This window comes from Cavia porcellus, unplaced genomic scaffold, assembly GCF_034190915.1.
Source record: "Cavia porcellus strain 051 isolate PalLab524CR breed Dunkin Hartley unplaced genomic scaffold, mCavPor4.1 scaffold_21, whole genome shotgun sequence".
Lineage (NCBI taxonomy): Eukaryota > Metazoa > Chordata > Mammalia > Rodentia > Caviidae > Cavia > Cavia porcellus.
The window spans coordinates 7,441,989-7,459,248 of NW_026947504.1; the positions used below are offsets into that span (position 1 = coordinate 7,441,989).

General features: G+C 41.8%; 1 protein-coding gene and 1 long non-coding RNA gene across 4 annotated transcripts; one reads left to right on the forward strand and one right to left on the reverse strand.

Annotated features, from left to right (window-relative positions):
• The first annotated feature begins 2,645 nt into the window (after window positions 1-2,645).
• Window positions 2,646-17,121, forward strand: Pura (purine rich element binding protein A). Of its 3 annotated transcripts, none has more exons than XM_063232203.1 (2): window positions 2,646-2,663; window positions 9,231-17,121. In XM_063232203.1, exon 2 carries the CDS (start codon window positions 9,375-9,377, stop codon window positions 10,341-10,343), a length of 969 nt encoding a protein of 322 aa, XP_063088273.1. In that variant the 5' UTR covers window positions 2,646-2,663; window positions 9,231-9,374; the 3' UTR covers window positions 10,344-17,121. The 3 variants fall into 3 exon arrangements, with proteins under 3 accessions (XP_063088273.1, XP_063088271.1, XP_063088272.1); XM_063232201.1 differs by lacking the exon at window positions 2,646-2,663 and adding an exon at window positions 3,118-3,555; XM_063232202.1 differs by lacking the exon at window positions 2,646-2,663 and adding an exon at window positions 8,086-8,691.
• LOC106025161 (uncharacterized) lies at window positions 7,909-9,176 on the reverse strand. Its single transcript, XR_010041616.1, has 2 exons — window positions 8,899-9,176; window positions 7,909-8,091 (listed from the first exon to the last, which is right to left on the reverse strand). It is a non-coding gene; the product is annotated as an uncharacterized LOC106025161 (long non-coding RNA).
• Window positions 17,122-17,260: the final 139 nt, after the last annotated feature.

Below are 17,260 nucleotides of genomic sequence, written 5' to 3' on the forward strand. Positions count from 1 at the left end.
GGATTGAACTCATGACCTTTAACTTGCCAGACAGGCACTTATGCCACTGAGCTAAATCCCCAGCCCTTAAAATTTGATAGTGCTTTACAGCTTGGATAAATTTACTATTTGGCTAGACCAAGCTTTCCTCTCCATCTCTGACCTCATCCACATGTTCTGATATATGAATTACTATTTTTTCCCTTGCAGTAGTAGAAATTGAACCCAGAACCTCACCTATGCTAAGCAAATGCTCTGTTACTGAGCTACAATCCCCGTTTTTTTTTTTTTAATTTAATTTTGAGATAGTGTCTTGCTAAGTCACTAAACTGCCTAGGTTGTCCTTGAACTTATGATCCTCTTGCCTCAGCCTCCAGAGTACCTGGGATTAGAGGCATGTGCCACCATGCCCTGTGGTTTTTAATCACTTTTAAAAGGAAGAGGAAAAAAAGGTATAAATAAGAATGAGACACATATGAACTCAGTAAGGCTCATGCTTCTGACCCTTGTCTTCCAGTCTCAAAACTGAATAAAACCACATAAATGCCTGAAGAACCACTTCGCACCCTAAACACGTGCAAACTTTGTTCAACAGAACATTTTGCTGCCAAAATGGTGTTGGCAGAGGTTTGGAGCAAAGGCCCCCAGGCTGCATGATTTGCTGGCACCAGAAAGCTTAAAAACCTTAACACTGCTGAGTTTGAAAACTACTGATTTGCTTGAGACTCCTCCTCTCAGTTTGACTTGAAAAAGATGGGCGCTGTCTTCAAGAAAGACTTTTTCAACAATTTATTCTTGTACCCAGAAATAACTTGATTTCCAACGTCTGATTGTCATACCTCTATACTCCTTGGGGGTTGTGTTTCCATAGTAAATCTAAAGCAGTCTATTTTGAAATAAATGTAAACTTGGTTTTTTTGAGGTTACTTGGATAAAGGGCACAGGGAAGACTACTATAATCACATAAAATTAAATATCACAAAGTTGTACTTAGAAAATACTTGATTCAAACCCGTACATGTTACAACTTACCATACTCAAAAAATGAGGAAGAAATTAAGATATAGAATTCTTTTTATTCTTGAAATAAAATAGATTTGGGAAAAAGAATGGAATTTAAAATGCTATTTTATAGCTGGTTCAGCTTGTCTTCTCCTTTGTCTAAGTTTGACATTGCTCAATGCTGTTGAATTTTAAAACGGCACCTGAATTTTAAAATTGTAGTCTTTGAATTGGCAACTATACAACAACTTTAAACTTATAAATGCTTGATAAATATGAGGTATTTAGAAACTGCTTTTCTTTTGGAAGGTTGTATTGTGTTGTTTTTCAATTAAAAAAAAAACAGACTTTACTTGTGCCTTATATAGCTAATTTTCAAAATTCTAATCTTTCCCCTCAGCAGATCAATGTATTTACTGCCTCTGACAGCCTTTCTGATTTTCTCTTTCAGAATCCTAAGTGTCCTAATTCTCAGCTCCGATTTCATATTTTCACCAGCTTCTAATCTTTACAATACAGTTGCAGAAGATCACATTGAAGTTTTAAAGGTAGTATTCATATAGCAGTGCTGCCACCTAAAGATGAGGTGAATAAAGAAGCAATTCAAAGGAAATGACCCATCATTATAAAAAAATCTCAAATATGTTCACATTTCTAACTAGGAATTAATGAGTATTTTGTTGTTAAGTATGGAAGCTGAATTGTTTAACAATGACTTGTTGCTGAGCTATCATTTTCTATGGCACAATTTTTAAACTCAAACCTTTCAGAGTTCTCTGATTTTTCTGTCAGGCTAAGAGTCATTGCTTTATGGCTAATAAAGGGGAAATTAAAAAAGCAATTGAAAGATTTCTGGTTGAGTGGAAAAAGCAAGTTATAAACAGAACTAGGTTTTCTTCTTCAGCAATAATACCCCACGGCCAACCCACTCCTTCCTCTCCTTCTCCACTCCCTCTTTCCCTTCCACTCCTTCCTCCTCTTCTCAGACCTAACAAATAGATGTCTTGAAATTCTGGACAAGTGACTTATATTTAGTTAACTCCATAAAATGAGATTAACCACATCTCACTCCTATTTGCCTCCAGGTTTCACTAGACTTCTTACTATTGTTTAACAAAAGAGTATTTGTGGTGTTTTGCAAAGTAACTTTAATATAGTCACAGTTGGGGCAGTGACTCGGTTTCCATAAATAACAGATTGAGTTTTGGGGATCTATTTAAATAATTACAAAGGTAAAGGCAGTTCTCTATTTTGTGGGAAACAGTTACTGGCTGACCTATGTCTGCTGTATGCAAGGTAGTGTTGAAGGATTGAGACGTGACAGCACACAAGGCAAGCGTTAGGGTGCACCAAAAATCTTAACAAATTTGGTTAAGATTTCAAGTAAATGAATATTTTACTGTTCCGCATTTCAGACTTGTGTTACAATTTACGAAAATTAACTCGGACCTTTTACTGTTTCCCTTAGCCTAAGGACGCATCAATAATATTTATCAGAGTTTTGTCCTTAGTCACAGTCCCTCAAAGGGGCCCGACTTCACCTACAGTGCGTGGGAGGCTGGGCAGCAACCCTACACTTCCTGTCGAGGATTCCTGGGGCCAGAGCCTGGACACGACCTAGCCTCTTTCTTTATGCTAATTCTGCCCTTCCAGTCCCTCTCTGCGGGTGTCTGAAGGCCAAGGTGAGACCCTCCGCGGAGATGAAAGGCCCCATTGCCTCCACAGAAGGGGGAGGGGGCGTGACGAGGTGGCGGCGGCAGCCGCAGCGACGCTGAGGGCCGTAAGTTGTAGGTGGCGCAGGCCCCTCAGGGTTCTAGCCCTGCCAGAGCCTGGCCTCGGCCTTCAGAGGCCCATCGAGGGATAAGCAGGTCTTGGGGCGCTCTGAGCGGTGGGTGGAGGCTGTGTGGGCCGAATGGCTCCGGAGAGCCCCTTCCCCGGACGCGCCACAAGGCCTGGGCCGCGAGATGTTGACGCGCCAGCCACAGAGAGGGCGCGCTCACGCGCGTGAGGGGGGCGGAGGGAGCGCGCTCTGCCCCCGACGCGGCGGCGGCAACCGAAACGGAGAGACTGGAGAGCGGAGGGCGCGAGCCGGAGGGGGGGCGGGAATGCTGAGCGCGCGCTGACGTCGCCTGGAGTCACGCACGGAGCGCCGGGTTACGCGCCGACGTCTGGCTGCCACGACTTGCCGTCTGCGGCAGCGGCGGCGGCGAGCGGATCCCGCAGGGGCAGGAGGAGGAGGAGGGAAAGCCAAGGGGGCTGTGAGTGAGCGGGAGAAGCAGGGTGTGAGCCGGGTCAGCCCGCCGGAGGGAGAACGAGCGAGAGCCGAGCCAGCCATCCGAGCCGCCGCCTCCTCCTCCTCCCCTCGGCGTCCCGCCCCCGCCTGCCCGCCCGCCCTCCTCCCTTCCCAGCCCGCAGGGCCGGAGTGAGGCGCAGCTCGGCTCGCGCCGCTGTCCAGGACAGGTGTGCGCGCGCGCGCCTTCCTCCCCTCCCCCTTCCTCGTGCCCGCCTTGCGCGCGCCCTCCCTCCCGCCAGCCTGCGCCCTCCCTCACCTGCGGCAGGACAGCGCCCGCCCGGGTAAGCCCCTCGCGACCTTCCCTGCTGCCGCTGCCACAGCTCGAGGTGCCACCACCCCGTCCCCTCTAATTGCGCTCTCAGTCGGGGAATAATCATTGTACCATTGCAGACAAGCCCGCATCCTCCCTCTCGGGGACCCAGGCAGTGCAGCAACTCGCTCCCCCGCCCCCCGCGCGCCTCGCAGCGATGAACGAATGAACCCACTCCCACCCTCGAAAAATAACAAAATAACATAACCTTCCCTTTAAAAAAAAAAAAAAAGCCACCTTTCTCCGCCGGCACGAGACCACCAGTAATGCTGGTTTCTTAGCAATCCCTGAACCCTATTTCCCCAGACTACCTTTTCCCTAGGGCCTGGGACAGTGTGCTAGACGTGGCCAACACTGCCTGCAAGGCAATCCTGGAAGGGAGAAGCGTGGTTCCGTAATTTGGACTCCACTACCAACCTCTCCACTCCTCTGCTCAACCCCTCCATTGATACACCCACCCAGGGTGTGCTTTAAAAAAAAAAAAAAAACCTATTGGTGCTGACATTGCAAGTGAAGCCAGGCCCAAGGATGGGTGGGTGGTCCAAAGAAGGCGTTTTTACAGCCCCGTAGAGCTGGGACAGCTCACCGGCCTCCTCTGCCTTTGTCGGGGGCAAAGGGGAAGGATGTGAAGGTCTTCCCTTTTAATGACAGTGGGCCCCAGGGGCAGGCTGTGGTGTTTGTAGGGGTAGGGACCCCACAAATGCATTTATCATAAGCCTGAACTTTGGTAGAGGGCGGCCCAGAAAGACCAACTGGGTAACTTTGGTTCGTAGCTGTCGACCCTGAATAAATGCCGTTTTTCTTCATTTCCGTTATTTCTGCGGGACACCTTTGAGAGTTCTGCTTGGTTCTGATCTGGGCCCCTTAACGTTTCTGTGGGCCAGGTGCCTTTAGCCAGCTTTTCGCAGTGGTGTCTATTACTTGTGTCCCGTGTCCTTGGAAGGGAGGTCCCAGTGCTTTACAAATAGGCTGGATTTGATTTGACATCTTTTGGTAGTCTGTCAGGGGAAAGGAAATTTGGAGATTATTTCAATACCCGCTTCTATCCTTTCCCAACTGGCGTTTACGAATTGCGGCTTTGGACATTGGAGTGTTTACAGAGTGTGGGGAGTTGCTGATTTCATTCCTTTGAGTACAGTACTAGTAAAACCATTTTAAGTATCAGCTGGAAGAGAATGCTTTAACATTTGAATCCGTTCTGTTTGGACCTTTTGGGTACATAAAATGTCGGGTTCTCTGAAATAATAAAAGTATCAAATTTAGAATGTATGCTGAATTTATTTCTTATGCAAATATTTAAAATGAAAACATTTGGGAAATGCAAAGATTCTATCACATAAATTTTTTCTCTTCATATTTTAAATGTTTAATTTATATTTTTATTCGTAAAGATTAATATAGCATTGAAAAAGGCATAATTTTCAAGAAAGTTGAGATGTAGAAAGAGGATATGTTTTTTAAAAATGATCTGTGAAATGCTGGAACTGTAACGTGATGTTGTTAAATGTTAAGATTTTTTGAAAGTTTGCTTAATTTTCCTGGTAGAAGAAATGGGTAATCTGTCAACTTTGAACATTCGAAGTACAATATTCCTGTTAGTCATTGGAATATTGAATATAACTGTGTAGTTTAATCCAAGTAGAACTTGAAAACAAATTCTAATATTCCTTTTCATTTTGAAAATGTGTGCTTTTGTAAAATATGAATACATTGTTTCTCTTGAGAACTCTAAATCAAAAGGGTTTACTAATCAGAGGTAGATACCCTCTCTCAAGTTTATTTTATAATGTGTGTTATTTGCTTTTAAAAACAAAAGTTGAGGGAGATTATTTTAGAATCACTGGTAGTTCACACTGAGGAAAATTGAGTCTTTTTCCTTTTTGTTCTGCCTGTTTCTTTGCACAAAATTGCACAAATTGTAAGAATTTGTTGAACACCTAATGGGATTAAAATAAAATAGCCTTTATGCTGTTTAAAATGTGTGTATAGTGTTAAGAGTTCAAGAAATGTAGAGATCCTTACCAGGTTTTAAAAACGTAAATATATTTGAAGAGGAAAGGAAATATTTGTTATTTTTTCATTAACATGTTAATTTGATACATAATATATTTCGTTTCCCTTTTACCTTTCCTGCATTGTAATGAAATTGTAGATTTAGTTTTCCAACTAGTTGTTTAAAGTAACAGATTCAAACAACTGGAAGCTATACAGGTTTTTCATTCAGTAAGTTAGTATCTGTTTAGGTAATCACAAATGGCTAAAAGAAACTTTTTAAATTTACAGATTTTCTAATGGATCTTCAGTGTTACAATGTAGATACAACTTTGAAATTTTTTGTAACGTTCTATACTTTTTGTTTTAAGATTTTTCTACAAGTTAATATTCATTCTTCCTAAGCTGTCTTTTAAGGCTGCAGTGAGCAACAACCCAAGGAAAGTCGACTTTCACCTCCTATTCTAAGAAAAAGCCCACATTTACGGGCTTATTCTGAAATTAGCCCTCTTGTTTCTGTAATGAAAATATGCTATCCAGTTTATCATTAAATTGTCTTGGAAAAGGCATTAGTCTTCTTAATGCGTGCGTAAAGTAGAAGAGAAGCTGGTATATAAGGGCAGAAATTTTATACATATACAATGGATAGTATAAAATAAGCACATAATAGAAATTGGAGAGATACAGTCTCAATCATTTGCTGATTTTCACTTAAAATTCCCAGTTTAAGTGTGCAAATGATATTTGTGTTGTCTAGAAACTCATCAGTTGCTTCTGCGCTGGAGAACTTACAAATCAATCAATTCCTAGTGACAGTTGCTTTTTCTCAGAAAATCAGGGTACTCGAAAACTCAAAACGCTTTAGAACCCCTCTATGTAGACGTTTGGGAAAGGAGTTGAGAAATTAAACTACAAAGTTAGGCCAGTAAGGTGGGCAGTTTTGAACCCTTCAACTTCTTTCTGTCCCTGGTATAGTGAATATCTGCACGGAATAGTGGCAGGGACCAACAGGCAGGAACCCTCATTGAAATAACATTGGCCTTGTTGCTGCTTTTTGATCCCCAGAGGCAGGGAGGGGTTTGGTCCATCACAAAGTAAACCATTGAAGAAGGGCAGCAACCTTTCTAGATCAAACTTCACCAGATGTTAGTCTCGCTTTAGGAGTGGGAGCCTAACACTCCGCCTTATTCCTAGAGACCCTGCCTTTTCCTTGCTGGATCAGTCGGGGTCTATCCAGGGTCCTGATCGCTCCTGCATGAGCCTGGAGGAGCCAGTGCTTCTTCACACGTTTTTGTGTGAAGAAAGGTCCAAAGGTGTCCTGTATATGCATCTCAACAGACATGGGAATAGGAGAGGGAGTGTGCAAAATTCAAAACTGATGGGCTGAGTAGGTGGTACTAGAGGTTGCCCCCAAATTAAGGAGAAGTTCTTTTTGAGGCATTAGTCTTCTTAATGTAAGGTTTTTACCCTGGGTTTTTCTCTGAGTGAGCCTGTCCTTTAGGGATCCATTTCAGACTACTAGACATATAGGGGTTGGTTCTGAGGCTGGTTCATAGACAACCCCAATTTGCTGTTTGGTAACCAAGGTTCTTTAGTGAGGAGGAGCTTTAGCCTAAAGCCGAAATAGCTAAGGCTGAGTAGAATGAGACTCTTGCTACAAGAAAGAAAAAAAAAAAAAAAAAAAAAAAAAAAAAAAAAAAAAAAAGCTGTAAATGCCTTACAGGTAGATTTACGAAGAAGTAAAAGGATATTTTAGGGGCTTCGAGGGGTCAGGTATTAACAAGGTTAATACCCTAGACTCTTCTTGGTTTCTTGATTACCATGCACTCCCTCCTTTTGGGCAACTTAATCATTTTTTCTGAAGCGAAGCAAATGGGAGACAAGTCTAACTTTTGGGGAAAAGGGAGAGACATTCAATAGGAATGGAATCCACAGATGGAATAGGCACACTTTCCGAAGGAAGTCATCAGTCCATGCATCAGAAAGCCAGAGGTCAACGTGCATAATCCTCTCAGACCCCTGCAGAAGATGATGGGAGAAAATAAGGGATTGGCAAGAGTCCCCCGGAGATAGGCCTTAGCCTTCCTATAGCGCGAGAGCTACACACTTGCAAGGGGCTGTGTAAGCAACTAATACCTACCTGAAAGTTGTAAAATAGGTCTTAGACTATGCATCAGGTCTAGGAAAAAAGAAATCAATGATTTTCTGATCCTCCTCTTTACTTCTGAACTACTTTCTGTTACCAGAGAGGATCCCCTTTAGCTGTCATCTTCCAGACACTCATTGACTAATTAATGGTTGGTAGCCTAGCTGTCTGCATAAAAGTCAACGACCATTTAACTGTTTTATTTGGGGGGGGGGCTCTTCAACACATTTTTGGGAGGAAGAGTAAAGGGTAAGCAAGCGAACCTGCTTTAATGAATCCCGTAAGGAACTGCGTTTCCCAGGAAATTCCTGACATTTTTAGCTCTTGAATTTCCGAAAGCCTTCTTGGTTTTCTCCTCCATTCTAGGTCCTTCCAGAAAGGGAAGAATAGTGGGTTAGGGTCTAAATGTTCGGCAGGGCCTGGTTCATCCGCAGAGCTGGCCAGCAACCCCGGCTGGGCTCTGCCTTGAGCAGGGTGCCCCCCCCCCCTTGCCCAAATCTCAGAAGGAGGAGGGGGAAGCAGACTGGCAGCCCGTGGTCCCAAGGGGGCTGGTTGCAGGTTTTGGGGTGAGTGTGGGGTTTCTTTTAGATTGCTGTTTGGGAGTAAGGGCAGAGCCTATGAGAGCAGGCACTGCGGGCACCCGGGCCCTGGTGCGGCTACTGTCCTCCACTCAGCTCCCCCCGCCGGTGAGTGCGCCCGCCCGCTCGACTGTGCTGTGCGGGGCTGCGGTTGGGGGAGGGGGGAGCGGGATCATCTGAGGCCATAGCCGCTGCCGTGCGCGGGGAGGGGGAGCGGCGGGAGAGAAGGGAGGGAGAGGGGAGGGACAGGCTAGGTGTCTGCTGCTCCGCGCCACTGCTGCCGGGCCTGTCCTCATCCCTAGCAGCCCTCTCTGCAGCTAAGGGTTATCACCACCACCGCACCGCCTCCCTTTCCTCGCCTGCCTCTGCAGCCAGGGGTCCGGGTTCTGCGGTAGGAGACAACCAGGCTGGGTGACGGGCAGGCCTGTCTGGGTTTGCTAAGGCCCGCATGGGAGGGGGTGGCAGTGACTCGGTGTCCCCTCTCTGCGGCTGGCACTGCTGCGCTGCGCAGGCCCCTCCCCCTACATCCTCTCTTTGGGGGTCACGGGAAAGCAGAGCTCAGTCCTCCTTGTGCTTAGTGTGGCAAGTCCCTTCTCACCCTAGTCCCCCAACTCCCCGGGGCCAAGGCTTCTTAGGGTCTGACCAGCAGCGATGGCCACAGCGGTGCTGGTGGTGGCACAGTGTCGGCAGCCGAGCTGCGACGCGGCTCGTCCTGCTCCCTCCCCACCCCCAGCTAGGGGTGTAGGGTGAGGGCAGGCGGGTGGGCGCCACCTGGCGGGCGGGCAGGACAGTGTACTAGGGGCTGGTATGGGGAGGGGGCTCAGGTCACGTGCTGGCGGGCGGGTGGGCGCGTACAGTAGGACACTCTGCTACTGTACTGGGGAGTCAGTGCCCTGTTACCGGGTCTCGTCTGTCTCGTCTCTCCCGCAGATCTCGCGAGAGTGGCTGACTGGCTGTGGGGGTTGCGGCGGCAGCAGGCGGAGCCGGGGAGGGAAAGCAGCGGCGGCTGAGGCGGCTGAGGCGGCGGGCGGAGCGGCAGGCGGCGGCGGCGCGGCGGCGGCGGAGCGCAGCATCATGGCGGACAGAGACAGCGGCAGCGAGCAGGGCGGTGCGGCGCTGGGCTCGGGCGGCTCCCTGGGACACCCGGGCTCGGGCTCGGGCTCCGGCGGGGGCGGTGGTGGCGGCGGGGGCGGCGGCGGCAGTGGCGGCGGTGGCGGCGGGGCCCCGGGGGGGCTGCAGCACGAGACGCAGGAGCTGGCCTCCAAACGGGTGGACATCCAGAACAAGCGCTTCTACCTGGACGTGAAGCAGAACGCCAAGGGCCGCTTCCTGAAGATCGCTGAGGTGGGCGCGGGCGGCAACAAGAGCCGCCTCACTCTCTCCATGTCAGTGGCCGTGGAGTTCCGCGACTACCTGGGCGACTTCATAGAGCACTACGCGCAGCTGGGCCCCAGCCAGCCGCCCGACCTGGCCCAGGCGCAGGACGAGCCGCGCCGGGCACTTAAGAGCGAGTTCCTGGTGCGTGAGAACCGCAAGTACTACATGGATCTCAAGGAAAACCAGCGTGGCCGCTTCCTGCGCATCCGCCAGACGGTCAACCGGGGGCCGGGCCTGGGTTCCACTCAGGGCCAGACCATTGCGCTGCCCGCGCAGGGGCTCATCGAGTTCCGCGACGCTCTGGCCAAGCTCATCGACGACTATGGAGTGGAGGAGGAGCCGGCCGAGCTGCCCGAGGGCACCTCCTTGACTGTGGACAACAAGCGCTTCTTCTTCGATGTGGGCTCCAACAAGTACGGCGTGTTTATGCGAGTGAGTGAGGTGAAGCCCACCTACCGCAACTCCATCACCGTGCCCTACAAGGTGTGGGCCAAGTTCGGACACACCTTCTGCAAGTACTCAGAGGAGATGAAGAAGATTCAAGAGAAGCAGAGGGAGAAGCGGGCTGCCTGTGAGCAGCTGCACCAGCAGCAGCAGCAGCAGCAGGAGGAGACTACTGCTGCCACTCTGCTACTGCAGGGTGAGGAAGAAGGGGAAGAAGATTGATCAAACTGAATGAAAACACACACACACACACACACACACACACACACACACACACGCATACACACACAGCCAGACACAGAAATATACTGTAAAGAGAGAATTAAAAGTTTAAAAAAAAAAAAAAAAAACTCTTTAACTCCAAGGGCGCACCACCCACAGAACCTCCACCAACTGACAGTTTCTCTTCGTGACTTGCCACCCAGCGCTGGATGTTGTCCACTTTATCCACCATATGAAACAGTAAGCAGCTGCTAAAAACAAAAAACAAAAAAATACAAAAAGTAATAACATTATATGAACTGTTTCCTACTTGATTAAAATATAAAGAACTGAGTGTTTATTTCCCTAATTAACCAAGAACTTTTGTACACGTTTAAGCTATTATTAAAAGTGTTTGCAAATGGTCAAGATTATAATATTGCTGAATTATATAAAAGTCCTTTTCATGTTGAGCTAACATTTGACTTTAGCACAAAAAAGAGATATTTTAGAACACGTAAAATAATATTTTTAGTTTTTCTCATTTTGTTACCAAATTTCAAACCTTACATGGAGGCTATTATAGTATATTTGACACCCTATATACCTGTGATTAGAGATGTGTATATATATATGAGGGCTAGGCATGCTGTGTGTCTGAGCTTTGTCTAAATGTTATGCAGAAGTTTGTAGAGTTAAAGGTACGTAGGTTTAATTCATGCAAGGTAAACAATAAGTGCTCTCTTTTATACAATATGCATTGCATCTGGACCTTAAAAAGTGGTCAGTGAAACTTCTGTGAACATGAAGAAATTATTAAAAAAGGCATTTAAATGAAATTTGCTAAGTTGTGATTTTTATGGTTGGAACCAAAGTTATTCAAATAGAAAAAAGAAAAAGAGAAAGAAAGAAAAAGAAAGTCTCCCATAATATTTTTCTGCATCTGTTTGCTTTGAGTAGGCGTTTTGTTATTGTGTATATGAGATGTACTTGTATTGTTCATAATATATTTTTTTTATTATATGTAGAAAGACTTTAAAAACTTAACTAATGTGCAGCAATTTCCAGTGAACCTATACTTGGACATCAAGTAGTGAGTCTATTTGTGGTCACTAGCACTGTCTCCTAAACTTGTAAGAGGTCTAAAGCTATCTTTCTTTCTTTCTTTTTTTTTTTTTTTTTTTTTTTTGCTAGTGCTATTAACTTATGTAGACCTGTTAAAAAGCAGAGCAACACAATTATAGTTATCCTACTGAGCCATGGATTTGAGTTTTGTTATAAAAGTGAGAGCCAAGTTGGTATATGTAAAGGATTTCCATGTAGCTGTGGTGCTAGTTATTACTGGCTACATTATATGCTAAGTGTATTTGTGTTCCCCAAATGTACAAGCCTTCTATCAAAAAATATGTTCTATAACTCATATATTCAAAGCGTAGGGTATGAAAATGCAAAGCTTAGGAGAGCACTTTACCAAGCCAGTGTCCTCCATACTGAAATTGTTTGTAACAGATAGTCTTTTACAGGTTTTCATTTTAAGATGTTTGTGTGCTTTTAATTGAAAACTAACTTCTTGCTGCTGTATAGTAAAATATTAATATATTTTTATCATTAAACTGCTGCATGACTATCATCTTTGAGTGAAGAGAAAATGTTATAAAAAAAGATGCCTTAAACAGTACATTTTGTTTGGAATTCTGTAGAAAGTATTTTGGTAAAAAAAAAAAAAAAAAAGAAAAGGATCTTGGATCTTGTCTGACAGAGAGCTCTGGGATAGAATTGTTTCTTGGCAAATCTAGCCATATAGATCTAACTGCTGTATGTAGACGACTCCACCTGTAGGAGTGAGAAGGTTTACGGTGCTTCTCTTATTGTAAAGCATTGGCCTAGGAAGGTGAAAAAGTTGTCTTTTTGAAGGATTTTTTTTCTGCTGGTTCTTTGGGTTTTGATTTGATATTTTTAAGCTCCCTGGTTGAGTGTGTTGTCTTTGTTTTTGAGATCTACTGTATGTGTTGATTAACAAGCTATTTTCATTGTACTGTGCATTTTCCCATTAAATTGTTTGCTTTTAATATTCATACAATGTTAAATATGAGGTGACCGTACAGTAGTTAGGAATTTCTTTACTTACAAAATCACTGGAAATGATTAAATTGCTTTTCCCCTTCCCCAAGGTGCATTTTTCTTATTTCCATATAGTAAAGTTGAGCTTTTACAGTGCGTAATGTGACATTTGGAATGCTTATCAACTGCATGTAAACATTAATAATCTGCACTTTTTTGTCTTAAGGTTTGTTGAGCTGTTTTGTTCACTGTACTTTAACTGTGATATGGAAAAGATTGCATTCTCTGTGCTGTTACTAATTAGGAAAGAGAATTGCTTTGATTTTGTCTCTTGTTTACTATAACTTTTAAAGTAAAGCCTTGTACTACAGGTTGTTGGAGTACTCCTAGATCAGTGTTTCATAGTAGCCAGCAATAAGTAGTGCAAGTCAACAAAAACACAGCAAACTTAGGCAAAGTGTCCTTTCTTTGAGATGTGAGTTCTTTCATGAGGTTTTCTTTAGGGTCAGAGTTACCTAAAGTGAAGCCTTTCTTAACTTACAGACTTCAGATTCTGCTTGGAATCCTACCGGATCAAGAAGCACATGTATTGTGCAATTATCTTTACACTATAACAGTTGAACACAATCTTACTAGGATTTTGAAACCATTGTCTGATTTATGGTCAGTGGATTTAAAAAGAAATCCATATGCAGATCTTTTAAGACTTAAGAAGTGATCATAGAGAAGAGTAAATGACTGTAAAGATGCTTTTTTTTTTTTTTTAAAGCATTTCACTTTACCTCCTCAAACACCTTCCCAAGTTTCCTTTCTCTACTTTCCTCTTTCATCTTTCCCTACCTTCCCCTTCCCAGGTGCTCAGTACTTTACCAAGGTTCTATATCTCAGTGTTTTATGTTGGAATTTTTCCTTGTTTTTATTTTACTAGTTAGTAAACCCCATTTGTACTGGAAAAAAGTGGTATATTTGACCATATGTGTTATTCATCAAAGACAGTATGATCAAATGTGCCAAAAACAAGCAAACAAAACTTAATTCCTGAAGAGTATGCCTTATGTTTATTGATCTATTCTGTCTTATAATTAAGGTCCAAGAGCTTGGTTAAACTATGTTATTGCCTAAGTAAAAGAAAACTTGAAATGCATTTCAATACTGACATTCTGTAAAATGAGAGACATTGTCAAGTAATTTAATCCAGAGATCAGCCACCAGATTTGAAATGCGTGTGTGTGTGTGTGTGTGTGTGGTGTGTTTGATATTATTCATTGTGGGATATTTTTCGTTTTTTCATTTTAAATCACCAAATCTTTTTTTAAGCTACTTTTTATTTGTACCTCCTATTTATCATGCTGATGTTAGAAGAAGCAGTCATCCAGCCACAGAGGGAGCTAAAGTTAACTAACCAGAACTGTAGAAATAATTATACTTGCCTTTGACAACAAAGGAAGTTCGTAAGAAAAGCCATATCGGCTTTTCCTCTACTAAATACAGATTGGAGATAGATGCATGTTTGCCAAATGGAAAAACAGAATGCTATAGTCAGGAAAGACAAACTGTTTTCCAGCTTCTCAAAAGCCATGGAAAGTAGAAACCAAAATCAACAGGGAAATTTAAAAACCTTTAAGTCTCACTTTCTAGTTGTCCTGTGCAGGTGTTGAAATTTGACTCAAATTGGAAAGTATATCAATATGTTTTTTAGGCCTTCATATCCAGAGATGGATAACTAGTCCAGTTTGGTTTTTCAGGTAATAGAGAAAGCTGCTAATATTTTTAAACCCTGCCCTAGAAGACAGATAATTTCATTTGGGAGCAAATACTTATTGCCTTGAAAAATAGCACTGTAATAGCCTATGATAATTAGTCTTAGAATAACCTTTATCCCTTTCAAACTATGCAAATTATTAAATATGTGTAAATTAGAGTTCAATTAAAGATAGTTGATTATATTGCAATCAGATGGCATTCACAAACTTAACGGGAGCATATACAAATAAATCTATTAGTTTCAGAGTTTTTTATGCTACAGAAAAATATAATTTAGCTACCTATTCTAAAAATGGTGAATATTAATATTGTATAATAAGACTTGGAAGACTGCCTCCTTTTTGAAGAGAGAGATTAAGGATTTTTATAATTGTTTTTCATCAAATTTTAATATTTTTGTCAAATTTTTAGGTATTTAATTTGTAAAACAGTTTGCTTTGTACTGGCATACAGAAAATAGGGTATTGATTTTAAACTTTTTGAAGCCAAGTGATCAAGTACATTTGTAATAAAAGTCAATGGATCTATATCAGTTGTACTCAATGTTTTCATTTCTTATTAACATAGGGATGCTATACTTTTTCTGCAGGAAAATGGAACTAAATTTGGGTGGAAGGGAGGGGAAAGATGAATCTGTTGATAATGAGAATCTGGGTGGGTTGGATGGCCCAAGCACTTTATATCACTGATAAGTCAGTTAAAAATTAATGCTGTATATTTTTAAAAGATGCCATGTCACCTATTTTCTTCCTGGTTTCTTATGGAACTTCATGTTTGGAGAGATTATCTCATTCATTTTTGTTTCTGTGCTTTAACATTTTGTGTTTTGGCCCTGTGAAACTTTCCAAACTAACACATTTGTCTTTTATGGCATTTTAGTTTATATATCAGGGATGGTAACTCCACCATGAGCGTTAGTTGTATCTCCCACACATGGCTCACCCTCTCTTCTACAGTAGTTCCACTCATTTTTTTTTTCATGTTGTATTACACATATTTCCAGATGATTTTAGAATGGGGCTTTTCAAATTGTTGGTGTGGCAGCTTTCATATGTTCACAATTTCTTTTAAATGTGAATGTACTTGTAAAATTTTCTTCTCCATAAAATGAGATACTAAGTCTGTTGACTTTGTTTTTCAAAGTCTTTTGAATCTCATTCTGATTTCTGTGTAAAAGAATGCTAAAAACAAGGGCATCTTTAGCAATTTAAATTTGAAATAGTGATGACACTAAAGTTTATACTTGATTATCGCTAACTTGAAATGTCATAATAATTTGGAGGTATATATTGTCATGAGTGGAATAAATAGGAGAGAATTTTTTTGAATTAAACAAGTAAATTCACCAAAATTGTTTGTGCAAAATGGTCTATTACATTTTATCAATTTAAATAATACGTTGTATTTCTACTTTCTTCATTGTCTATTAATTAGAGTTAGGCTACTTGTAATGAAAAACACTAGAAAGTGATCACTGCTATTAAAATTACTGTCTTCAGTAATATTAATTGCTATAGAATTGTCTTTGCAGACTTTGTGTTGTACTTTTAAAAAAAGCTGATTTTAATATTTATGAAATTATTTGATACTCAAGCAAAACCCAAATTTAAGACCTAGGCCATTTGGCTTTTTTTTCTTAATGAAAATTTCATTAGTATAGGCTAAGTGAAGATGATCTAGACTAGCATTAGTCTAAGTCAGATAGAATTTCAAGATAGAAGAACAGCCAGATACAAGAACAGATGAAATGTGGAAAATGCGATGGGTTTTAAGCCAAGACTTTGTCATCTTTCATCTACCAAACTGACTACCAGATTTTGATGTTAAATAATATAGGCAATTTTTTTTTCTTTAGGAAAGCTGAGTATGGCAAAGATCACTTGTTAAGAGCATTTTAAAACAATTTCATACCTACGTATTTTTATTTTATGTTCATATTACATTTGGTGTTGTTTCCTTTCTGTTTCTTGACATACTTTGCTTTTGTGGTGCATTGTCTTCTTGATAGGTAGAAACATGGTGGTGATTGTGTATGTAAAATAAAGCTGTTTCTTATGGATGAGAAATATTTTATGAATTTGGAATTACAAGATTTTGTGCTTTCATAAATATTTTGTTTTGATTATTGCTAGTGATTTACTTATTGAATTTTTATAACACTTAATGAAAAATTTAATTGTCTTTATTTAGGATCTACTTTAATAATCAGTAGGCTTCCAGGTTTAAGGACCAACACCTTTTATTCTAGATTTGTGAAAAATGTGGAAATATTCTTGTTGTATATATTTTGACCTAAGATGTGTTAATCAGATGGCTTCTAGGAAGATGTAAGAAAAGATGTTTGTTGTGAAGCAGCAGTTAAAGTTATGGCACAGGTGACTTCTAGTCACCTTTACTAGCTCAAACAGTGATGACCATGAGGTTAAAATTTATTAAAATTATATTGAAGTTAAGTCAAACTCCCATTTAGCTGGAGTGAATTGACAATCTCCAGTGCAATTAATTGTGTTAGTGGCTTTAAGCTACCATTTATCTTATATGTCTGACATCTTGTTTCTCCTAGCCTTTTTCTTTGTTTCCTTTTTGTCTTTATTCTTCTTGCTATAGGCCTGCCAGTGGCACTCAAGCTTACCCACTTCAGAAAGAAGTAAAGACATTGCTGACTCCTGCCTTAGAACATAGCTAACCTGGTGATCCAGAGAGATTTCTGTATTATGAGGTAATTGGACAGTTGTTTTTTTTTTTCTGTTTTCCCCTTGAGATTTAAATCCACAATTTGAAGAGCATCTAAATTAGTCTTAAGAAATTTTGGAGAGAGTGAGAAGTATGTGTCTTTTACTTGAGTTTCTGAGAACTGAGATACTGGTTTGGAAGTCTGAAAGCAGGAAGGGGAAAACTGTTTAAAATGTTTGTGAATGGAAGTATGAGATGGTTTGTTTGTAAATTGGGGGGAATTTTTATTGGTTTAGGAAAAGATGATAAGATGAAGTCTGAATGAGAGTTGTTTTTTAAGAACAATTAAGTTGATCTTTATTTACTAAGGAAGTTTCAGAAATGTCAGAGAAAATGGGTCCCTTGTTGACTGAGAGAAAACTGTTGGTCAGTAATTAGTT

What these genes read in the sequence shown, in the direction of transcription:
- Pura (XM_063232203.1), top strand. Translation starts at nt 9,375, where the DNA reads ATGGCGGACAGAGACAGCGGCAGCGAGCAGGGCGGTGCGGCGCTGGGC.